At 39.0% G+C, this 25,712-nt stretch overlaps 1 protein-coding gene across 2 annotated transcripts in view; it reads left to right on the top strand.

Moving 5' to 3' along the window:
• The first annotated feature begins 3,518 nt into the window (after positions 1-3,518).
• mtor (mechanistic target of rapamycin kinase) overlaps positions 3,519-25,712 on the top strand; it is a 76,737-nt gene continuing 54,543 nt past the window's right edge. For both annotated transcript variants that reach the window (XM_058642047.1, XM_058642046.1), the window contains exons 1-26: positions 3,519-3,675; positions 4,127-4,267; positions 4,715-4,823; positions 4,995-5,227; positions 5,712-5,912; positions 6,035-6,169; positions 6,243-6,518; positions 6,782-6,890; positions 7,179-7,362; positions 7,930-8,058; positions 8,234-8,478; positions 9,052-9,261; positions 9,482-9,687; positions 10,281-10,403; positions 10,643-10,726; positions 10,922-11,014; positions 11,524-11,658; positions 12,611-12,740; positions 17,335-17,585; positions 17,694-17,780; positions 19,194-19,361; positions 23,243-23,355; positions 23,624-23,786; positions 24,218-24,310; positions 24,604-24,750; positions 25,308-25,450. In XM_058642047.1, coding sequence (XP_058498030.1) covers positions 4,139-4,267; positions 4,715-4,823; positions 4,995-5,227; positions 5,712-5,912; positions 6,035-6,169; positions 6,243-6,518; positions 6,782-6,890; positions 7,179-7,362; positions 7,930-8,058; positions 8,234-8,478; positions 9,052-9,261; positions 9,482-9,687; positions 10,281-10,403; positions 10,643-10,726; positions 10,922-11,014; positions 11,524-11,658; positions 12,611-12,740; positions 17,335-17,585; positions 17,694-17,780; positions 19,194-19,361; positions 23,243-23,355; positions 23,624-23,786; positions 24,218-24,310; positions 24,604-24,750; positions 25,308-25,450 — 3,896 coding nt within the window. In that variant the 5' untranslated portion in view covers positions 3,519-3,675; positions 4,127-4,138. The remainder of the gene's footprint in view (positions 3,676-4,126; positions 4,268-4,714; positions 4,824-4,994; positions 5,228-5,711; positions 5,913-6,034; positions 6,170-6,242; positions 6,519-6,781; positions 6,891-7,178; positions 7,363-7,929; positions 8,059-8,233; positions 8,479-9,051; positions 9,262-9,481; positions 9,688-10,280; positions 10,404-10,642; positions 10,727-10,921; positions 11,015-11,523; positions 11,659-12,610; positions 12,741-17,334; positions 17,586-17,693; positions 17,781-19,193; positions 19,362-23,242; positions 23,356-23,623; positions 23,787-24,217; positions 24,311-24,603; positions 24,751-25,307; positions 25,451-25,712) is intronic.

Raw genomic sequence — 25,712 nt, 5'->3', positions numbered from 1 at the left:
AAAAAGAAAATGCCAATATATTATTGAACATATTGCAGTTTTCTGTTGATATGACATTTGCTTTTGTGCAACATATTGTGACTTGATGAGTGACTTTTGTACAGCTACAGTTGTATGACAAGCAACATTGTAGGCGTGTCTTATGTTCAGACTGGGACACAGTGTTGGGTTGTGGTATGGGTTGAGAATTGCCCCCCAGCATATAGAACCAGATGTTACCTCATGAATCTTTGGCCAAGAATATGTGAGTCATAGCAAATCCCTCCTTGAATTTAACAAAGGTCTCTGAGGTGGCGTGAAATATCGACGAAGACAGGATTAGCAGATGGATGGATGATAGATGACTCAGGTAGATGTAGCAGTAAGTGCAGGAGTAAGTTCACTTCTTTAATCTCCCCACTTCTTTAGACCAAATGGAATCACAGACTCTATTTAAAGGGGTAAACATTTCAAATGCACAGCTGAGTGAAGAGACAGAGCAGAAAATAAACATGGGCAAAGGCAGAAAAATCTAAGCCTCGGTCGGATGGAAGTACAATCAGCATCATGTCTGTCACTTGGCACAGGAAGTCGGCTGCCTGTTTGGACAAGAGCTCTGGTGGCAGTGAGTGTGCATAGATTTGTGTTGCTCAAGTGGTTTTTATGTACGTGTATAGAAGTCAAGTGACTGGAAGTGTATCTCATTTCATCAAACCCTTGTTTCTCTCTCTCACACACACAAATGCAAACTCTCCACAGAAAAGGACAGGTCCAAGAAAAGCTAAATGTTGCTGACTGACTGAGTCAGTGTCTCATCAGTGAAATATTTCCGACTTGGCCAGGCTTGAGCGAGGGCGTTTGGGTGCAAAAGTGAGGATCTACAGTACTTTCCACCATCCTTAAACCCTGAATTCTTTGTTCATATTTTCTACAGGTAAAATGGTGAAAAGCTTTTCCTTTCTCTGTGAAACAACACATTCACTCTTTGTGTTGACAGTCAAAGACATAATGCATTCCCTAGTCCCTTACCCTAACCTTAATCATCACAACTAAATGCCTAACCCTAACCTAAACCTAATTCTAATCCTAACCCCAAAACCAAGTCTAACCCCCCCCCCCCCCAAAAAAAACTAAAAACCATTAAAGTTGTGTGGAGCAGCCAAAATGTGCACAAAGATAGGTTTGTTTAAGACACGTCCACACACACACATGCACCATTTTAAGTGAGGACATAATGCATTCCCCAGTCCCTTACCGTAACCTTAATTAAATATAGCTTGTTTAGTAATTACAATTTTCCACATGTTATTATTTACTTAATTCGTGATTGAATTTTATTTCTCTGTTTTTGCTATTTATAGATTCACTATGCGTCATAAATATGCATATAATTTTATTGTGAGCTTTTCATCATTCCATATCAAAACAAGCACTTTTACTTGAAATATCATTACGAATATCTACTATAATATCATGATGGAATATTGTGTTATAACAGAACAGATGTTTTCGTCACCGGACTAAATGCTTAAGTCCTTTTAGTTTGAGACCCCATATAGCCAGGTCTTAACCCCCCAAAAGCCCCTTAAAGACCTATAAAGACCTTCTGACCAGTGTTTATGTCAGAAAAGGTCCTAATTATGTAAAACACACAGAGACATTATCAATTTACACTGATTACAGTATCAACCTTTGACACTGTACATCATAATGAGCAGATGTTCTGAGAATAACAAAAATAGCTTCATATCTATATGTACATGTATACATAGTATATACTATATATATATATATGTATAATAATATCATAATAAATACTGAAGAGTATTTCAATATAATGATTAAAGTGTACCATTGACTAAGAAGGATACCTGCTCTGAACACCCTGTTTAAAATCGAGTTTTGGATTTTAAGATGATTTAAAACAGATTTTTGATATTTCTTTATATGAATGTCATTCTCTCTTTAAAAGGCTTGTAACGAGTACATTTATTTCAGTTGTACTTTTAGGGAAATTAAAAGCTCATGGTCAGATGCTGTGGGTATTAATTGTGAAGATTTTTGATTTATAAAACATTTATGTTTCACCATCACCTCTTGTCCAGTGTCACATGGGATTCGCTCCAGCTCCCACCCTGACCCTCAAGGGATAAGCAGTCAACAGGCGGATGAAGGGAAGATTCAGAGAAAGGCCTGTTGGTACTTGGTCTGCTCAGCGGATCAGTCGACATCTGGAATCACGGTTGATTAGGTGGCTGGACCAGCTCCTCCAAACAAATGAGAATATGCTTGTAAGTTGTCAAAGGTTTAAGGTTTAATCACTCATTAACATCATACCCTATAACAACTCCATCTGTCTTTGTCCATCCTGGAGTTAAACTAACCATGGCAGCATGAAAAGCAGACCCCAGCCTGAGAACCACTGATATACCTGAGTCATTAAAAGAGAGAGAAAAAATCCACCAAACCATGACCATGATTTAATGATGCTAGACATGTAAAAGAACATAATAATTATAGTTCAGTGATGGTGAAAATATGTTTGACATTTATGTTCCCATTAGCTATGACTGGGTAATAAGAGGGTACACGTCTAATAGGTGTGTTGCACTGTGGTAAATGTCACAGGTTCAACATAGAGCTTCAAAAAGTCAAGATATGTTCCTTTCAGTGAAAGCAGGTTGCTTACATGGACAATGTCTCCCCCCTGAGGCTGAAATGTAAATGCACTGTGGACAAAAACTAAAAAAACTCAGCCACACATACATGCAAGTATGCAAGTTTCCATCTCTTTAAATATAATATATAATATAATCTCATTATGATGATGTATGGTATTTTGATCCTTTAATTCAAAACTGAAATTGGGAAGGAATTAAAGTCAAAAGTTGACGAGTCTTAAGAATAAGCAGGCCAATGATGAAATTAACAGAATCCAGTTGCTACAAAGCAGACATTTAGATATCATAGATATTGTATCGTTGCAGGAAAAGTGAAGATGTGAGGATGTATTATTAAAAACATATAATGTGGCTCAAATGCATTTAAATGTCTCAGTTAGCCATGTCAATATCATTCAATTCAAATAAATGTACTTTTCCATTTCAAACTTAATTTCTGTCTATATATAATCCACACTGTAACCTTAAACTATTGGTTATATACTTCTAAGTCGCCTTGGACAAAAGTGTCTAATGACTAAATGTAAACGAAATGTAATTATTACACACACCACATATACATCTCATATAAAAATAGAACAATAATAGTCCTAAAAAGTGGTAGTGGTCTATTATTGTTGCTTATGTCATCCTTATGCTCAGCATGAATAGAAACTTTAAAAATTCTAAATTAAAAGTGTACAAATGTAATAAAATATAGCCAGTTAATATTTAAGCAACTCTGATTGTGGAACGACAACGGAAGACCCGCCTTTTCCCGCTTCTTATTGGTTCAATTTTAGAAATGAACATTGGTGATTGGTCAATACTGGCGAAGAGCACCAAGGTAAACCAATCAGAGACAGTCGAAGGGCGGGGCTTGTTCTGCCTGGGTAGGGAAAACTCTGGAGTAACTGAGCTGTATGATATCCTAGCTAACTAAACTAACCTTGTAGTAAACTGGTAGGCTTACAATGAGAGATATTCTGCAAAAGTCGAGTAACGATTAAGTGGCCGACACATATAAGATAACTACGTAAGTGGTAGAAAGTGACTTACATTGTTTTGCTATGGGTTTGTAAATAGCTTAACATTAGCATTAGCTAACGTTAGCTAAACAAAACAAGCATGATGCGTTCATGAGGCTTCGAGTTAACCTGGCTGTATCTGACCTAACTCACTTTGGCATGTCGGGATTACACTAATATATACTGTAGGCAACGATGTATTTCCAGCTAAATGTAATGTTTCTCTGTTGCATGACGATTAGTTGCAGGGAATTGTATTACTGCTGGCTAACTAGACGCTTTAGCTAGCTATATCACCAGCTAGGTACAACAACATTAACTTTGTGTACATGTCCTCTCTTAAAAACATGGTGTTTATAAGTGGTGCTCTGATGCGGAGGTGTTGCCTTTGTGTCGGCTATACAGAATGCTGTTCTAAAAGTATGGCTGTCTCCTTTATTCATTTGTCACCTTGAATAGACGGCCGTCCAAATGGTGATCATGTCAGGCACAGCCACTGTGCTGCAGCAGTTTGTCAGTGGGCTGAAAAGTCGAAATGAAGACACCAGAGCAAAATCTGCCAAAGATCTCCAGCACTATGTGACCACAGAGCTCAGAGAGGTAACAGCAAACATAAACATGGATGTAATAGCAATTTGTCATGATTATGGGTGGAAAAAACTGGGTATCTTACAATACAATATGCAATACATGGTCCACGATGCCAATAAGATCACCATAAAATGATTCTGTCATAACCAGTATATTGCAAGACAATCATTTAGCCATACATCATGATAAATGTCTAACTGAAGAAAACAAAATGCCTGTGAAAAGTTTGATTAATGATTATTGTATTGCACAAGGATGGACGATAATATATTTGATATTTTGACCCACCCCTAGTCATGATGAGGAAGGCTGTTTTTTCTATAATAGCTTCAGGTTATATGGCTTGGATGTAATACACTGTAATTTGCATCAAAAACAAGGTGTTGTTTTTTTGTAATTTGTTTTCCCTTTTTTTACTGTCTGCTTGTTGAAATATGGATTTTGTTGTCTTCACAGTTGAGCCAAGATGAGGCCACTACATTCTATGATGAGTTAAACCACCACATATTTGAACTGGTATCCAGTTCTGATGTCAATGAGAAAAAAGGAGGCATTCTAGCTATTGGTAAGACACGCTCATGGGCATAGCTAGTTTTAAAATGTATTAAATAAAGGATGTTAGATTGGAATCATTTGTGTATATTAGATGAAACAGGTCAAAATAATACACATTGTGTGCATGTTCAACAATATGTCTTCCTCTTTCGGCTTCTCCCTGACTTTATTTTTTTTGCAGTAAGTCTGATTGGAGTTGAGGGAGGCAATGCCACCAGGATCAGCCGTTTTGCCAACTACCTGCGCAACCTGCTCCCCTCCAGTGACCCAGTGGTTATGGAAATGGCCTCTAAAGCCATGGGTCATCTGTCGATGGCTGGGGACACCTTTACTGCTGAATATGTGGAGTTTGAGGTGAAAAGGGCCCTGGAGTGGTTGGGAGCAGACAGGAATGAAGGCAGACGTCATGCTGCAGTAAGTGACCTGCAGTCAAATGTTTGTTGCTGAAATAACCCTTGTTCTTCTTGGTGTATGTGAGCTGGAGATAAGGGCAGACTGGTTACTTCCTGTTGTGACCTGTCAAAATGTTTGCGATAAAAAGGCCCATTGAGAGTACACTACCTGGTATGTTGAAACTAAATGTGGAAATGACAAGTTTACAGTTGACATTTGTAGAAATAATTGTATAAGTCACACACAACCAGTCAAACATATTATATTGAGTTAGAAACAGTTGTAGGAGACAAAAACTGAATTTTAAGGTAGAGTCTAGTTATAACAAATACGAATAATTGTGAATGTCTTGCTTACTGAAAAAAATACAGCAGTCAACACAAATTTGATTCCTTGTTGCAGATTATTTTAAATCTTAGTGTTAAAATATATAAACCTGTAATAGATGAGACTTGCCAGTCTCTTATAATGATGTCTACTACTAAACGGTTTCTGTCTATTCCAGGTGTTGGTGTTGAGGGAACTGGCTGTCAGTGCACCTACATTCTTCTTTCAGCAAGTGCAGCCCTTCTTTGATAATATTTTTTACGCAGTATGGGATCCCAAGCAAGCCATAAGAGAAGGTGCTGTGTCTGCCCTACGAGCCTGTCTCATCCTCACCACGCAGAGGGAGACCAAGGAAATGCAGAAACCACAGTGGTACAATGTAAGACATTTCACTGTATACTGGACAAAGCCCTTTTTTTTCCAAAGAAAGAATCTTCTCAGTGCACTTTGTATCTATCAGGGGAAAACATCTTCTCTTTGTAACTGTCGTTTTTGTACCAGCAAACCTTTGAGGAAGCAGAAAAAGGCTTTGATGAGACTTTAGCCAAAGAAAAAGGTATGAATCGAGATGACAGGGTCCATGGTGCTCTTCTGATTCTGAATGAGCTGGTTCGCATCAGCAGTATGGAAGGAGAGGTGAGTCCTGATCTCACAGGAACATTCTTAAATCCAATAGCAAAACTCTTATGGTCTTATGGTTTTATGACAGCGTATGCGTGAGGAGATGGAGGAGATCACGCAGCAGCAGCTGGTTCATGATAAGTATTGCAAGGAGCTCATGGGATTTGGAGCCAAACCCCGCCACATCACACCCTTCACTAGTTTCCAGTCGGTGCAGCCACAACAGTCAAATGCCCTTCTAGGCTTGTTGGGTTACAGCACACCTCAGGGTTTCCTTAGTTTTGGAGCAACACCGGTACCTGCTAAGAACTCTCTGGTGGAGAGCAGATACTGCCGGGAGCTGATGGAGGATCGATTTGACCAGGTAGATTGGAATTCTTACACATTTGTCAATTGATAAATTGAAATATATACGTTAGACTCTGTGCAGGGGCTTAACTCACGTTGACAGTAAAGATGATCAGACTAAGTTTGTTGAGGAAGAAATGTTTTTTGCAAGGATTTTTTTCATTGCAAAGGGCTTAAAGGTTCAAGAACTGCGTCGCAATAAGAACAACACAATGTCAGTGATATTTTGAGTATCAGATAAATCATAATCTACAAACTTTTCTTATGATCATTATCCAGGTGTGTCGGTGGGTGCTGAAATACAGGACCAGTAAAAACCCTCTCATCCAGATGACCATCCTCAACCTCCTTCCACGCTTGGCTGCTTTCCAGCCACATACCTTTACAGGTGGGACTTATTCATGTTTGAATATCATCCAAATTCCAGTGGAATCCATCTTTAATACTGTAATATACAGCTTTGTTTTCCACATTTCTTTCTATTAATATACCTGCTGCTTAGAGAAAAGACATCATAAGAAATCATCATGTTCGCTTTGGTCTCCTCTGTGTTGATATCAGTGTGCTTTGATGTAATAAATTGCTTGCAATTTCCTCTAGTCAGTTGATATATGTGTTGTAGACTATATAAAGCTCGACATCTGTCTTTAATAATTTGCACTGCGTTCTTTTCCAGACCAGTACCTGTCAGACACTATGGGCTATCTGCTGGGCTGTTTGAAGAAGGAGAAAGAGCGAACAGCAGCTTTCCAGGCACTGGGGCTGTTGGTAGTTGCTGTCAGGGCAGAAATTCAGCCATACCTCTCAAAGATCCTTGAGATCATCAAGGCTGCTCTGCCACCAAAAGACTTTGCACACAAGTCAGTAAAAAAAAAAACATGATTATGTTTCTGTCAAGTTTTTGATTCTTCTTTTTAGTTATTGTGTTTTAATAATTCTTTACTGTGTCTTAAACAATTCCCTATGACAACTTGACAACTACCATGCAACGTTCTGAAATGAAACATTGGTACAAAACACTAAGTTAAAGTTAAAATATTTTACGTGTTTATGAGAAATGTAAAGAAGACATTACTTTTAATGTTATGAAACTTTGGCAATACAAATTTGACTGTTGCTGACCTCTGTAATATATATACAAATGCTAAACATTTTATAGATGCAAAAGTTATGTCATAATTTATTGTTCACTGCTTTGTTATTATTCATTAGTTTTGTATTTTTGAGTAGTATAAGGGTGGATGAGATCCTTCTTAAATTCCCAAAGGGTAATTTAATGTTGTCTTTGATATAAATAAAAACAAGTTTACCTTTGATATTTTAGGCAGTCTTTGCTCTGTTGATTGATCAGTTTAAAAGTGTGGGATACTGTGCATGAAATCAAAAGATACTTGTCATTATAGTGTGTTGTTTTACTTTGGTTGCAGGAGACAGAAGACCATGCAGGTGGATGCCACAGTCTTCACTTGTATCAGCATGCTTTCCAGAGCCATGGGTCCCAGCATCCAACCAGACATCAAGGAGCTGCTGGAGCCTATGCTGGCTGTGGGCCTCAGGTACGACAGAAGAGTATAAACTATGCTAAATAATTCAACTATCATGTTTTTATCAATGCCTGGGTTGTGCATTGGGGGCTTAGTTTATGCATAAAGATTTAAAACCAGACTCTGTCATATTGATTTACTTTATAACAATTACTAAGTGACTACGTTTTATCTGTGGTTCATCTAGTCCTGCACTGACGGCAGTCCTTTATGACCTGAGCCGTCAAATCCCCCAGCTGAAGAAGGACATTCAAGATGGTCTGTTAAAGATGCTTTCCTTAGTGTTGATGCACAAGCCGCTGCGTCATCCTGGTATGCCCAAAGGTCTGGCTCACCAGCTGGCCTCACCAAGCCTCACAAACATCCCAGAGGCAAGCGATGTCGGCAGCATCACACTGGCCCTGCGCACTCTTGGAAGCTTTGAATTTGAAGGTAAGAACTTTGAATACAATTTTAGAATTTTTTTGGGTGTAAAGCAGGACTTGGTTCTTTTTTTTTTCTGTCATTTTTATTAATCACATGAAGATATAGTGAAAAGAGTAAAACACACAAACAAATCAGAGGTGTAATAGTATTCAATTTTTGGTAGTACAAAATCACAGTGATGAACTTAATGTATTGAAAAGTTGAAAGACGGATAGAAAGTGTTTTCTTTTAAATTGCAGTCATAAACAGTCTGGTATCACATTGGACATTAACAATGGGAATGACTTAAATGTCTACTGTCTACGCCTGTAGAAATAGCTGCATTAATTGTTAGTTGTGTCCTGTCTGGACCCACAATATATCACTGAATCAGAATACTTTTGCTACCAATAGTTCTTATTATTGGTTTTAACTAAATACTCATTACACAAAAGCAGGTAAGTAATTGCTTACTGTTATACACACATACCAACAGAAATACAACAAACACACCTATCCTCTGTGATTGTCGGTATTACTGTATTTTGTTGCCAAATCTCACAGTTTCCCCATCATTGTAACGATTCTTTCCGTCACCAGGTCACTCTCTCACCCAGTTTGTGCGTCATTGTGCTGACCACTTTCTGAACAGCGAACATAAGGAAATCCGCATGGAAGCAGCTCGGACCTGCTCAAGCCTTCTCACGCCCTCCATCCACCTCATCAGTGGCCATGTTGTCAGCCAAACAGCCGTGCAAGTGGTTGCAGATGTACTCAGCAAACTGCTAGTTGTCGGAATCACTGACCCAGGTAACGCATGAAAGAAGAAAAAAGCAGAAAAGGAAAGGAGCAGAAGGACCAAAAATTGAAAATAATTTGTTATGGTGGTTGGAAGTAAGAAATCAGTGTAGTCAGAAGTGGAAATGAATAATACTAATTGCATTCATCGCTAAAATGATGATGATGGTAATAATGGCAATAAGAGGCAACAAGAGAGTTGTATTTTTTTGTTTGTTTCTGTTTTGGGCAGATCCAGACATCCGATACTGTGTGCTGGCTTCCCTTGATGAGCGTTTTGACACTCACCTCGCCCAGGCTGAAAATTTGCAGGCGCTGTTTGTCGCACTGAACGATGAAGTGTTTGAGATCAGAGAGCTGGCCATCTGCACGATCGGACGCCTCAGCAGCATGAACCCTGCCTTTGTCATGCCCTTCCTACGCAAGATGCTCATCCAGGTAGGAAGTGGCACATGATGAGTACTTGAATGATTTAATGTTCTTGAGTGTCCTGTATGGATAGTGTTTTAACACGGTAAGAGGGAAATAGTTGTTATGTTGCTCCACTTGCACTGAAACAATCTGCCCTACCTCCGAATTGGTACTTTTTTGGTGTTTTTAATGTATCCACAATTGTTATCCCTGGATGTCAAATTATTTTGACTTCATGTTCTTTTCAAATTGAGAAAGATATGTCCAAAGAAGATATTACATTTTTCTTTTGTTTTTGCACATCTATACGTAATATGTTTTATTATCTATCGATCTATAGATATATAGGTGTATGTGTGTGTGAATCACTTGTCTGTTGTTTTAATTACCACAAGAGGGCAGAATAGGCCACAGTTATTTACAGCTGAAGAGTACTGCTTACTCTTATTGAAGTTCAAATATAGGGCCGAGGAAAAATGGTGTAAAATAGAGTTGTGACACAGATCCAACCACTGTCACACCAACATGTACAGTATGAATTATTAACCTCATTAAGATTTATTCTAGATGGAGAGAAACACATGTATTATGCTTAACTTTGGTTTGAAATTTTGTAACAGATCTTGACTGAGTTGGAGCACAGTGGTGTTGGCAGGAACAAGGAGCAGAGTGCTCGTATGCTTGGTCATCTGGTCTCCAATGCCCCCCGCCTCATACGGCCATATATGGAGCCCATCCTCAAGGTACAACTCTTTTAGTTCTTCATTGTAAAGGTGTATTCATTTAAACCAGGGTGTCTCTTCAGATGGGCATTTGTACTAAGTGCACTTTCATTGAATTGATAAAAGCTGAATTTCCTTACAACCCAAGCTCCTAGAGCTTATGTAAAGAACTTCCATATATTTTCTGTTTTTCTCAATGTGAAACATAAAGGTATCACTTAGGTTCAACAGGTGTATTTCTTACATTTTTACTCTGACAGGCTCTCATCCTGAAACTGAAAGACACAGACCCCAACCCTGGAGTGGTCATCAGTGTCCTTGCCACCATTGGCGAGTTGGCTCAGGTAAAAAAAAAAAATTCTACATTGGGGACTTCTGATTGATCACACAATATTACTAGTTATTTCAGTGTAAGTCAGTGTCTAAAGCAATAATTCATTACTTTTAAGGTTTTAAACGACTGACAGATGATTTATAAAGAATTGGACATAATGAGATATGTCCAGGTTTGATTGGTTCCTCTGTGCTTCTTCTGCTAGGTGAGTGGCCTGGAGATGAGGAAGTGGATGGATGAACTTTTTCCAATCATCATGGACATGCTGCAAGATTCTTCCTCATTGGCCAAGCGACAGGTATGTGAAGAAAATGAGTGTCTGTGCCATCTGGTTCTGATATCTTTAACTTATTTCTCCTCAACACTTTTCCAGATTCTGAATGGCGTTTATTTTAGTGGTCACAGCAAAGACACGTTTACTGTAGTAAACGCGACATAATTCTATTCCTGGAAACCTATTATCTTAGTCAGAAAGTCAGAAAGCATTGTGTTTCTAGTATTTCCCATTTACAGGATTGTGTCACGGAAAAGTATGACATTAATACTACTGCAGTATGATTGTAGCTGGACTATAAGAGACTGAAATCCAAGTAGTGGCACAAGCCGGTAAACATGAATAAATGTTAACTGTTATATATACGCGTGCAATACAGAAAAAGGTGAGCCATAAGAGTATGATAAAATCACTTGTATGGTATTGCTTATTGAATGGGAACAACATATATTGTGAAGAAAAGTTAAACAGTATTTGCCATTATTCCATCAAATCACATTATTCATAGAAACCTTCCTCTTGCTTTCCACCAGGTGGCGCTGTGGACACTGGGTCAGCAGGTGGCTAGTACAGGCTATGTTGTGGAGCCGTACCGCAAGTACCCTTCTCTTCTGGAGGTGCTGCTCAACTTCCTTAAGACGGAACAAAACCAGGGCATCAGGAGAGAGGTATGCATCGGCGCCTCTGCCTTCACTTTCCCCACAGAGTCTTTGAAGAAGGGTGAAACCAACACCGTCAGCCATAGTGACTCAGTATGAGGCCAGGGACCCTTCCTATCACATCAGTGGTGATTGCTCTAAGACAGCAAGGGAAGCTCAGCTACCTCTAAAATGTCGTCAAATATGTACTCTGTTGTATTTACATTTTAATACTAAACATGCACTAGAACGCGATTAGAACATGGCAGTAGTTTGTTCAGAATCAGCTGTTTATCACGGATGATCATCTTCTGTGATTTTTATATTCCTTCACATTAAAACTACTTGAAGCGCAGCACTTTGGGATGGCTCATAATATGTATATATTTTTTTTACTGCGGTGAGCTTGACAGTGATTGGACAAATTTTGCAAAAGCGTCGCTTCCACGAAAGCTTCTCTCTGGGTTGTGGAGCAGTGGGTGGACACAGACGCTAGGCTTCTACATGATGATTGGAGGAACTGTCTGAAAGGCAGAACCAGTTTCTGATTGACAGCGTTGCAGATAGCTGGTCATTGTGTGTAATTTGCTTGGCGATATAGACCATTTTATTACGCTGGAAATAAAAACACTATAATCGCATTACAGTTTTACATAGTTATCGCGTTTCCGTTTTAGTTGTTCGTTTAAAGAATTTATGTAAATTATAAGACCAGAATAAATAAGACCAGCAACCACCACTGATCAACATATACTGACCAAACAAAGATTAATTTATAAGGTTTGGCCAGTTAAATATAAGGAAATCAAGACATACAGTATGAGCCCATGCACATATTCCATGTTGGTATGGGAAAGTTTTATCTTCAGCTGTGATGTACAGCAAGTGAATAAAAAAACATTTCCATGCATATGGATATATGGATATCTCCTGCAGAGATTAGGAACTGTACGTAAGTGTACGTTTGTTGCATCTCCAACAGGCTATCCGTGTTCTGGGTCTCCTTGGAGCGCTGGACCCATACAAGCACAAGGTTAACATCGGGATGATTGACCAGTCGCGTGATGCCTCTGCTGTCAGTCTCTCTGAGTCCAAGTCCAGTCAAGACTCAGGTAGGCGGGTGATCACCATCACTTATTAGTTTTTGAACAGTGACTTCTCACCAGGAGTCAGACTTTGCATTCATTTAACACTCAATTTTTGTTATTGAAATTTGCTGCAGTATTTTATTCTCAGTGCAACAGCTGGAAAGTCTCACAGTGAGGATCTTGGGGCTGCAAATGTACCGTTTGTGTGTCTTTGTGAGCACTGGTGAAAAGATTTGTTAAAAGAGGACTTAGTATTATTGTGTCCTTGGACTACTTACACTCACCACGGTGGAATTTCTGATGAGTCTTCAGGCAGCCAGATTTTAAGTGGAAAGCGAACCACAAGGCAGAGGTATCAGTGTTTTGAATAATTCCAGTTATCAATTTTGCATTTACTTGCGATGTTTCCACTAAAGAATGGACTTCTGTCTACAACCATGACCGTCTCCAAACCACTTCTACACTAGAAACAAATACATTTAATAGCAACACTCCAGACAGGAAGTGGACAAATCTGGCAGTAGGAAGCATTGACAATAGAGCGGTTTTTAAAGATGGACTGTCCGGTAACTTTTTAAAGTAATGTTTTAAACGTATCGGGGGAAAGTTTTAATGTTCGAATATTTATGTAAATGTATTTCAGAAAATTGATCAGATTATCAGCAATTAGTCATAATTTGCTGGTCAGATGTTGTTAGATGTGTTGAATGCCTTTTCTTTTTCATGCTTATGAAAGACTTGCAGCCGATGTGTCATGGAAAGTTCACAGATGATGATATTCTTTACACAATGTCATTTTAGTGGAAAATATAGATATAAATCCATTTGTATGGCTGTGATCTTCCCATGTTGCTTGTTGAAACATGAATACGTTCACAGAATCCCCTCGGTTGTACGCCGTGGAAAGTGTTGTGGGTAAAACAATTTGAGATCTACAGTTTTTCTTTGATCAGAACAGAATTACTCTACACAGAAACTCAATACATCAATTATTGGACTTGATGTAGCTGGTTAATGTAAACCAATGAAATCCTGCCTGGTCAAAAACACTTTTGATTATCATTTACTGTTTGGTGGTTATTCATTTCATAAAGCTATAGCTCGTATTTTAATAGGGTTTTTCAGATGTCCTTACACTGCTATTGGAAAGTCAACAGCAACTTAAACTTTGGGTTAGTCATTTGTGGGATCATTCATTCTTTGGGATTTCATTTCTGTCTTGTGTCTGATCTACATCCAGCTTAATCCCCAGAATGAAGCTCTGTCAGTTGAGGAGAAATATAGCCCCCTCACATCTTTCAAAGTGGAGATATTTAATTTAACTTGACTGACTTTAGACAGACTCAAATCCTCAGTTTTATATATTGCTTGTAAATGTTTTGAATTGCAGTTATTTCCTTTTTTGTGGGAATATTGACAACCCATCGTAAATTATTATTGGCTCAGCTGAGTCATTCATTTTCCTCATTCTGTCAAAGTCTGTTGTGTCATTATATTTGTTGTCATAATCAATCAGAGGAAAGAATGAAATGGATCTGACAGAACAGAACCACTGAGACTTTTACCGCTACAGTGTCTGTATGGAAAGATAAACTCAACTCCAAATACTGTCATTACTTACTAGGTTTTATATTTGTGTCATATTCTTTCCCCATCAGTCTTCCTGCTGTGCTGACTTCCATTCCATTAGAATAACTCTTGGATACCAACGGATAAAAAGACATTTGGATGTTTATACTTGGCCCTTACTGTGAGCAAGGGTAGCTAGAGAGGTTACATTGAAAGGAACAACTTACTGATGAGTTAGCTCTTTTTATACTGACTTTTAACTTATACTTTATACTGAGGTACTGACTAGTTGTGGGAAAACACATCATAAAAATTTGAATTCATCCTCTGTTGACTGAAAAACTACAGAAAATGTCACAATAATTTAAGAGTTTTTTTTATATCTTATCATGGATGGAAACTTTTGAGCAGTTTGTCATCTGCCATCATTCTTTGGGGTTGTTGAAAATTCATATTAATGACAATGAAAATACTCAAATGTCTGTCTTCATGTGAATTGTGTATGGGGAAATGCAGCTCTCTACTCGTCAGTTCCAGTCATATGTCTCAGTATGTGACCTTGGACAGTACGGTAATAGCTTTACCAGTTTGTTCTCCAAGTAAATGGACTGTGACCAGAACTGGAGGCTGTATATCTGTTGGCAGATTTGTCAGAGTCTGTATGTCTGGAGTGCGAGCATCTCTGGCAGCACGTATTTCGTTATGTGGGAGGTCACTGGCTAAGCCCATCTTCTCACCTGACTTCAAACAAAACCAATCACGTCACAACAGAATATTAGGGTCATAAAACTGAGGAAATGATGTGTTTCCCTTCTTAGTACTTCCCCCCCCTCCCTATCTGAAGCCCGAGTTACTACAGTACTGCTTCCTCAGTTGCTGCCGGTTTGTGGGCTTTAACGTTAACAGATGTGTTGCCATCTATCATTGTCATTAATCTAGATAGACGGTGAAGACTGGAATAAAAACAATTAAAGAGAAAAGGCTACCCTCACTCACCTCTATCCTTCTTTCTAATCTGTTATGTCTACTGTCCAGTCTGAAGAAAAACTGGAGCAGCTGAAACTGTACTCCTGCAAAAGTCCAGTGAAACACTGGATACCAGACATCTGTAATCCCAGATGACTTGTAAAAATCAGCCTTGCAAAGAAAAATATGGTCAGACTGACCCCTCATAGAAAACATTAGTAAAACTGCTTATTTAACAATGAAATATGCACTGCAGACATTAAAAAAAGACAACCAATGTTGCTTGGTTAATTTTAAGTAAGAAGAAATAAATTATGGTTTATAAATCTGAGCATGACTGCCAAAACCCTTGTGGCTCCATAGGTTTCTAGAGTTCATGAAGTGATTTCTGAAGTAGTGTTTTACAGATGGCTGCAATCACAAAAATATCTTAAGCTTCAGGTCAAAATTGAGATTTATCAGGCACCCAGAACAAAATGGCACCATTTAAAAGAAAATGAAGGGGTTGTGTTAGCTTTTGCTTCAGATTCTCGTGTGAAGATAAAATACGACCCAGAAACACTTACTAAAGTTGTAAATCAATGAAACGTCTGAACATATCAGGCACCAAAACTCTCCACAGGTTTTATGACGAGAGCTATGCTTTCATTTTGACAATTCTGGACCAAATTTTCTCTCTTGACCTGCGTCAGGGTGGAGCCTCGAAGTAGTGGTTAATATTGGCTGAGTTTGAAAATGTACTTGGTTGACAAACTATCAGGGTCTTCACAGTATCAACACAACAATTTCATTGAATGGACTGAGGTGACTGAATTTATTCCACACAATACTGGTGATCTGACGTCAGACTTGGCACCTAGATTACAAAAACACAAGTGTTTGACCTGTTGTTTGGTGGAGGGGTTTAAACAAAACCTGATACAGAGACGGAGCATTAACAAAGTGCTGTAATCAAGTTTTATCTCATTAAAAAAATGAAGAAAAAGGCTATCCTTGCTTTAATTTGTTGGCCATGCTATAGTGGGAGCCAGAACTAACAAGCAGCCTGCAGCCCGCAACAATAAGACTCTTCTCTCCTATCAGTCCATTGTAGTTGTCAGACTTAATAGCCAGCACCAGAAGCATTTTCAGCTGTATTTATTGTGGAGAGGAGGTGCTGATTTGGACATAAAGAGGGGTTAGTCTGGGATGCTATAAATCGCTGTTAATGTAAGGCTTGAATACTGCAGAATTATTGCCTGGCTAATGGTTTTGGAGAGTCATGACGACTGCACAGCCTTCAGTCCCTACATATTCACAAGGGCTGGGCAAATGAGGTTATAGCTGGAATACGATTTATTGTTATAAAATGGGCTCCGATACTCATGATGGTATGATCACATATGTGGAAAAACAGACGTAGTTTAAATGGACAACTTTTATTCTTGGGAATTGAGCTGTGGGCGTTCTTTACTGTTCAACTATAGCATATTCTGCTTACTGGTACTAGTGCTGCATTCATGTGGTAAATTAATAAAGTAATAAAAGGTCATGTGTATTCTAACATAGCAGTCACACAGGGCCAGAAGAAGACTGTGTTTAAGTAATTAAATGTATGTTTTAGGGTTATTTTACATCTGAAATGCATAGTAAAGAGAAGGGAAACCCGTCATCATTTTTATTAGTTAAAAAAACAGACCCTTGTTAAAATATTTCACTACTTCTCTGATGTATATGATGACAAAATAACAGAGTTGGTCAATCTGACTGGCTGATCGCACTTTTATGAAGTACTTTAATATTTTGTTAAATGGTACAATTGCATCTGGGAGGGTTAGGGTTAGTGCCTTGTGATCAGCACAGTTGTATAACCTTTGAAGATGTAGAATTTGGAGGAAAGAAAGCTAATACGTTAATTGAGCACATGAGTAGTCCTTGTAACAAGAGGCCTTTCTCAGCTGGAGAAAGTATTTTGGAATCACCACTGGCTGTCTCATTGGTTTATTGTACACCATATAATGAACCTATTAATTATCTGCTGTTTCAAATGTTGAATTATCAGTAAAAACCAAAATTGAACTGCTCTATTTGCATATCCTTCCAGCGGATTACAGCACCAGCGAGATGCTCGTGAACATGGGCAACCTGCCCCTGGATGAGTTTTATCCAGCTGTGGCAGTTGTCACTCTAATGCGCATCCTGAGAGACCCGTCACTGTCCAACCACCATACTATGGTTGTCCAGGCTGTCACCTTCATTTTTAAGTCTCTTGGCCTCAAGTGTGTCCAGTTCCTGCCCCAGGTCATGCCCACTTTCCTCAATGTCATCCGAGTCTGTGATGCCAGTATTAGAGAGGTAAGCGGTACTCCAGAATAAAAGTGAGGAGACTGTCTGGTTGATTTGTCATATGTTTACTTTCTCGCTCTCTCTGTCTTTGTCTCTCCTGCGTGTGTTGTCCTACAGTTCCTTTTCCAACAGATGGGAATGGTGGTGTGCTTTGTAAAGATCCACATACGCCCCTACATGGATGACATCTTCACCCTCATCAGAGTGAGTAACTGTCAGGAAGAACAAAAAACAATAAACAAACCTTCCTTCCTCCTCCAAATCCCCAAACACTAATTGTCCTGGCTCTTGTGAGTCACTGACAAACAGCTGTAAACTCTTCAGTTGTGCTCTCCACTTCTCTCATTTGGCTTAATTTGTTCAGAGTACACATGTCATATGTGGTGTGCTACTTGACTGTCAAGATAAAAGAGACGGCAGGACTTTATATTTGGATAGTATTCTTTAGTTATTTTTAGTGCTGCTTACTAAGAATTACACTTTTAACACATTTGTGTACCACATAATCATATAATAAGGCACAAAAATCTCATGATTGTCCCCTTAAATCTGAATCTAGGCAACACTGTTATTGGCTCTGTTGCAGTGGTGGTAAGTCTTCCAGGAGAAACTGAGAGAACTGGACTAATTCACCTCAAGTCTGTCTGAGTTAATAAATGGCGAGTGAAACAAAGAGTCTATTCATTTTTGCTCCAGATCAGCTCCTGCATCCAGATGAGGGGGCTGGAATAGCCATTCAGGATGTACACTCACTTGCACTCGTGTCAGCTGCCACGGGGAGAGAAAGCAGGAAGTTGGGGGCTGGTTCAAACCTCTGGTCACTGACAAAACACCTCTACCAGATCTCACAGCTGAGGCCCATTGACTGATTGACGTATTTCATGACTTCCAGTCCTCCCCCTGAACTCCAATTGTTATCTCCAATCAAAACAGTGGCCATGTCTACATTTTCCAAAACAGTTAGGAGCCACACAGAGAAGTGATGTCAGACAGGGTTGACAGGAAATTGACCCCATTCCTTGGTATCGATTATTTAGACGCTGCGTCTGTGGCAGAATTAACACAGAGGAAAATCTTTCTCTCTCACACTCACCTCAGTAATGGAAACACATTTTGACTTAGTTTGTCAGACCAGCACTGAGCTTAAGCTCTATATCACGCAAGGTGGATGAGGTAGTACTTTGGAGTACTTTTAGCCTCTTCATTTTATAAAAGTTCAAAAGTAAAAATTGCTCTTGAGTTAATGTACTCTTTTCTCCATTTAATCAGGCATGTCTGTGTATTTACTTTGGAGGTATTAGTTTTGTGTAATTTTCAGTTGATGCACTTTCTTTTAGAACAATCTGGGTAATTCTTACTTACATTGACAGATAAAGTGGTAAACCATTTATCTAGAAGTGAAATCAAAGCTTAGAAAACTGAAAACCAGTGTCTGGTCCGTGGGATAATGATCAGAAATTCATTATCTCAACATCTGCATCGTACATTTGCTGCAAATTCCTACGGCTTTCTTGGCTTTACAACAGCAACAGTGATGATTTTTTTGTTGATGAATATTGGAAGATCAATACTTCATGTGATGAATTAATAGCAACGTTTTCATTTTCTGTGCTACAGGAGTACTGGACACCAAACAACCCCATGCAGAACACCATCATCCTCCTGATTGAGCAGATTGTGGTAGCACTGGGTGGAGAGTTCAAGCTCTATCTTCCACAGCTTATCCCTCACATGTTGCGTGTCTTCATGCATGACAACAGCACTGGACGCAGTGTTACCATCAAGGTGAGTGAAAGATAGTGCAGTTAAATGATAGTGTTTATAAGGCCTTTAAGGTCTTATCTTCTAGTCTCTTCGTTTCTAAGAGGAGGCTCTTAGTTTCAGACTTGAAAGAGGTAACATTTTCAACTTTACATGTACATTAATGCATCTCAAATCTATATCACTATAATACTAACTGGTTGAGCCTTAAACTGCTCGGAGTCCCCTACAGTTGGTAAACAGTATTGTTTGTTGCAACTGCGGTAAAATACGTCATAGTAACATGTACATTTGTCTGAAGCAGGTCTTCTAATGTACAAACAACCATGTCTACAGACCAGATACAGTAGCCTATGTTATAACATTGTATACAAACGTGATGCATTGTTTAATTTTTCAAGAAATGAAGACTAACCCAGAAAAATAAAGAAAGTGCTTTAGTTTGCTGGGCTTGCGTTTTCAACCCGGTTTATATAACCTTTTGACCATTGTATGCACATTATTTGAATCTCACTGGATTTATGTACGAGATGGATGAGAGGATAAGATGACTTCAATAACACAGCACACAACAAGCTCAAACACACTAGATCTAGATTATAATATTACTAAAATATAAGTATTTACACTTACTACAAAAGTTGAAATTTAATTATTTCATTGAGAAAATCTGTAGACTAAACTGCATCTGAAAAAGGAAACTAAAATTATACAAATACAGGGAAATTAAATAATGGAAATTCAACAAAGCTGTTTCTGAAATAAATTTAGAATGAAATAATTAATTTTTAATTTTTTCCAATGGTGAAATAGTTTATGCTGTCATGAGAGCTGCTCACACAGCAGAGCAGCTGTAAAAAAAAGGAAAGGAAAAAGAGTAAACTCATTGTACTTTAGCATCATCATTGAGCTCCCACTGTGTTTACTTTTAATAACACATTTGCTGGATATTAGATTATGTTCCTTGCCTTTGGGAAAAGCAATGTTTTCGATTTGTCATTCTGACTTTCTTAGTGTTGTCTTTTGCATCATATAAATGGCGTCTGTAAATCAACCCATATTTCTAACTCTCTCTGTCTAATTAATACGTTGCTTAAATATGTTTGATGTCGCGTTGAGAAAGACACATGGTGGCCCAAGGCTACTCCCAAGGATACCACACTGACACATTTTCCGTACTATTCCTGAATTTTCAAACCTTGAAAACTGAGACCTTTAGCGATGCTGCTGGAAACGATGACTCAGACATCACATTTGCTTGCTTGTCACACTCCTATCATGTGACCCTTTGCAGACAAAAAAACAAATGGCATCAGCCTCAGCCACCAGTGGGAATGCAATATGGATAATGAATTACAAGCGTTGGTAATTCTTTCTGTCAGTTACAGTTTTACCATGCTGTTGGGCCAATCTGATACAAAGTTAAAATGATCATGTGGATGGAAATTGTTTTAATTTGAAAAGGTTTTCAAATGGAAACTTGTACCAATTTGGAGATAGCCTTACTCCCTCTTTTAGAAATAAGGATAGGGATATGTGAAGACATGGTTATTTTCCTCAGGGTTTCCACTGATCGTCTTGGTGTTAAAATACAGTGAAGTTAAAATAAATAGTCTAATATTATCACAGCTATGGTTATATCTTAACATATATCTTGTCTCTAGGAATCACTTCTGTAATAGCGTTAAAAATAGTGTTGTGTTTTTTAAATCTCCTCTTTTCTGAAGGCCTCTTTCTGTAACTGCCCACTATTCATCAGACTCAACATTTCAAAAAAAAGAATAAAGTAAATGGCATGGGTTATTGACAGTAAAGTGATTGATAAAACACTGTAAAAGTGGCACATTTGTGTTGTTATGCAGCCACATCAGACAGTATCAAGTTTGCAAGGCAAATTTAAGTCTACCGTGGCCTAAATAACCCAACTGCTAAAACCTTATGCTAAAGAAAGAACACTAATTTTTAACATGTGCATGTGATGTTATTTTCCACACATACAGTTAAATGCATGTCACAGCATGATTCCTAATGGTGTGTCTTGTAGATTATTTTTTATTTTCTTAGAGTAGAGTTGATCACTCGGCTCATTTTGTGTCATAAATCTGGTGGAAAAAGTGCAGTAATTAGACTGAAAATGTCATCTCTCACATGCCATTTATTTGAGTAGATAATTTCATTTTAGCAGCACTACCAATGGGAGTAAGCTCAGGAGCACAGTCCACATTTGACTTATTGTGGCACTATTTGCTGCTCATGGTTTTCATCAATATTCATCCAGACCCTTCAGGTCGTAATACAGCAGTTCAAAGACACTATAGACATGTATGTAACACACTCTCATGTTTCAGCCACTACTGCCAATAGTTGTCAGGCTTTTCCTTCAAATCCTAAATCATGCTTTGAGTAAAGACCACAAAAACTATTATAAGGAGCACTGTCATCTATGACTCTCTCCTTTGGAGCAATTTTGACTCAGAATCTGCAGTATTAGATAACCCAGAGGCCCACTGTCTGGATAGTCTATAACTGGGTCTGCAGTCTAATCAGAGGTGCAGGATGGGGGTCATGGAAAGGGAGAGTTGAGAATCGGGTTACCTTCTAGTCCAAACTAGAAGAAAAGAAAAACATACCTCCATCATTTATGGGGCTGTTCCCTCCAGCCTCCACTACCCCACAGCACATATGTACACTTGTACACCTCCATCTCGGCTTCCTGCTGTCTCGCCGTGTGCAATTTAGACATGTGGTTGGAGGTACTGGGGAAAGTGTAGAAGCGGATATACTGTAGTGTGTGATGAGGCCTGGGATGTGTTTGTTGGCTGCAACATACGTAATCCTTTTGGACCACCATCTATCTACAAACACTGTTCACACATTGCGCACACATGACAGAATGACCATTAGGCCAAACTACTGAGAGCTTTTCAAAAAACAACCACAACGTTAATGTTGACATGTTGTGGACAGCACTCAAAACACCCATTACTCCCTGCTGATATGTCCATGAATTCAAAGATTTTATAGAGTGTGGTCACTTGATTGCTTCATCAACATCAGACTTGATGGCACAGGAATTTGTGTCACACTTAAAAACCACTTAAATGCCATTTTTGCTGCTAGGGGTTTCTCTCTCAGTCAAAACAATAACAAAAGATCTACTTTGATAACCTTGGGGAACAGTGTGATGAAAGAGCTTCGGTTCACGTCCTGTTGAAGTGACTGATCCTCTCTGTCATTTTTTTCGAAATTTGCTTTATATTACACCTTTTTATTTTTTTTTTGGTTTTTAACAAAGATCAGCTTTTTTTAAGTATGGCCTACGCTCCCTCTCTCACTCTCTTGTTGCTGCTGATGAGTGTGATTTGATGAATCACTACAGCTGCTGAATCTCTGGTGTACTGTACAGGTCCAATGGCAACTCAAATGGCTTAGTTAGTTAGTTAGTTACCCACACAATTGAAAACAGGATGTGGCATTATTAAGTTTGGGTAGTTTGGTTACACCAGTGTATTGAGCACTGTAGATTCTGAGGGGGATCTAAACCATGGTTACCAAAATGAATGCATTATAATGGCTCCTGGCCTATCAGCATGTCCTGCATTTTGTTTCATTTCTGTGACTCCATTGTACTTTGTACTGTATTTTAAGAGCGGTATGCTGGTAAATTGCAAATAAACGATCTGCTCATTTACTTACTCTAGGAAAGTTCTGTGTACTTCAGAACTTTCCTAGAAGGCTGGCATGTAATAAATGCCAGTACATTTCTACAAGACAATACAACCTGACTTTCCCTTTCGAAGTCCTCAATGAAACCATTTAGCCTTAGCAACAAACTCATTTAAATGAACCGCTAATATTAATTGTTGAGAAAAGTAAGACTGAGCACTGTGTGCTTTCTTTTGCAGCTGCTGAACGCCATCCAACTTTTTGGTGCCAACTTGGATGACTACCTCCACTTGCTGCTGCCTCCCATTGTCAAGCTATTTGATGCCCCCGATGTTCCTTTGCAGGCCCGCAAGTCAGTACTGCTGTAGTTGTACTTTGAGTAGCAGTTAATATTTCAATTTCAGTCATTATACAGTGTGACCACATGATTGCAAAAATACTGTCTTTGATATAAAAAAATCAAGTTGTATTAAATCACCATTAAGAAATACTTCAATATGTCGTATTTCTTAATGGTGATTTTAGAAGTCCTTCAGAGCGCACCATATCTCTCTTTGTTTCTGCTTTAAAAGTTTAAGTGAAGCTCTAAGCATTTTCTGTTTTTCATCTCTGTGGCTCAGAGTTTCCTTGGAGACACTTGACCGGCTGACTGAGTCCTTGGACTTCACAGACTACGCTTCACGCATTATCCACCCAATTGTGCGGACACTTGACAGCACGCCTGAGCTACGCTCCACCTCAATGGACACCCTGTCCTCACTGGTTTTCCAGTTGGGCAAGAAGGTAACTGTAGCTGTCCCCTGGGCTCCCTTTAGATGTTGCTATTATCCAGTAGACTACTTCCAGCCTCCCGATTGCTGGCCCCAGTCTTTTATTACTTCCTGCCAGACTGCTGATGTCATTGGTCTTTTGGTGGCGGGGGGTAGTGTTTATGAGAGTGGATGAGGTCACACTTAACCCCTTCTCCCTCAGCCTTCCCCTCCCTTATTCCAAAACCATCCTACTTCATTCAGTCCTAACCTCAGAACCACCAATCCAGTACATGTCATTTCTGGTAACAAATGAACAAGGCAAGCTTTTAATCTCAGACTCATGGTGGTTGGATAGCACGATAACAAGTTATTTGGCTCAGAATAAGAGAAAAGATGTCGTAAGACTAAACAAAATTAAACACATACACACCCTTTTATTTACTCTCCTTCCTTTTCTTTTAGTACCAGATCTTCATCCCCATGGTAAACAAAGTGATGCTGAAACACAGAATAAACCACCAGCGATATGACATACTCATATGTCGCATTGTTAAGGTAAGTCCCCCACAATATGTCCAATATGTTAAATAACACAGTTCTATATACAATATAATGTATAAAAACACAGTACTTTCTGGACATAGTATATGCACATGGTAAACTCGTTTTATGTATAGTGCAGCATTATCAAATCATTACTTTGCTTGTTTATCAACAATTGTACCTCAGGAGGGAAATGCTTGTCTACATTCACAAAACATGTTTTGAAGCAAGACTTATCAGTCTGTGTGTGGGCCGTTTGTGGGCCGTTTGTGTGTGGTCTGTGTGTTTGTTTGTGGTCAAAACAGGGCTATACACTGGCAGAGGAGGAAGAGGACCCTCTAATCTTCCAACATCGCCAGCTTCGTGGTAACCAAGGCGACACTCTGGTCAGTGGGCCAGTGGAGGCGGGGCCTATGAAGAAGCTTCATGTCAGCACTACGGCACTTCAAAAGGTCAAGTTTTTTTGTTTTGTTTTTTTGACTGCAGGTTGTTGATTGCCATTGTATACTGTAAATAGTACTGTTTACAAGTCCATAGTTTATCAGTGTTGATGACTGACGATCAACAAACTAAACTGCTGATAAAACCCAGGAAAAACGATGAAGGCAGATTTTTCCCTACATGGCAAACTGAAGCCCTTTTCCCACACAACATTTTGTAGGTAAACACAGGATTTGTGAACCCTCTAAAAAGGCAATTAACACCTTTCCCATTGCCAGTTGTTGGTCTGACCTGTAGTGTTATGTTTTCACCCGTGTCACCTGTGCATGAATTGTGATGTCACACATGTGCCAGAAAGCGAGCAAGAAGAAAACACCATGGTCGCATATTTTACTTTGGTCTGTCTTTCAGTTGATCTAAATGATAAAATAGCAAATATTCAGTGCTATCCCAAATTGTAAAAAGTATGCTTTGCAATCTCCACCATGATCATCAAATGGCCTAATCGAGAATGCTGTTGCATTCTTTGGAGTGACTTTTAAATTTAATGATTTCTTTCTATTTGCAGGCTTGGGGTGCTGCCAGGAAGGTGTCCAAAGATGACTGGCTGGAGTGGCTGAGACGCTTGAGTGTCGTCTTACTCAAGGAGTCCTCCTCGCCTGCACTGCGATCGTGTTGGTCACTGGCTCAAACCTACATACCTCTGGCCAGGTACACCACCTCTGACTATTGGGACTCACTTCCTCTACTTTGCTCCACATTGCCCACATCCACTAAAATATTCAGACAAACTGGTTTTTGAAGGAGTTGATTGTGATCTTTTTTTATTAAAAATGTTCACTTTATTTTCCACAGCTTCACAACTTGACTAACATTAAAACCAGTTGCATGTTTTATTGTATTGGCTGATTGGATGAAGTTTCCCCCGTTAATGCGGAGACATAACAGAGTTTGAAGCTCTGGGGGGGTTTGG

Source organism: Solea solea, chromosome 11 (assembly GCF_958295425.1).
Source record: "Solea solea chromosome 11, fSolSol10.1, whole genome shotgun sequence".
Lineage (NCBI taxonomy): Eukaryota > Metazoa > Chordata > Actinopteri > Pleuronectiformes > Soleidae > Solea > Solea solea.
Note: the sequence above shows the minus strand (reverse complement) of the source record. Positions and strands in the feature narration are given on the sequence as shown.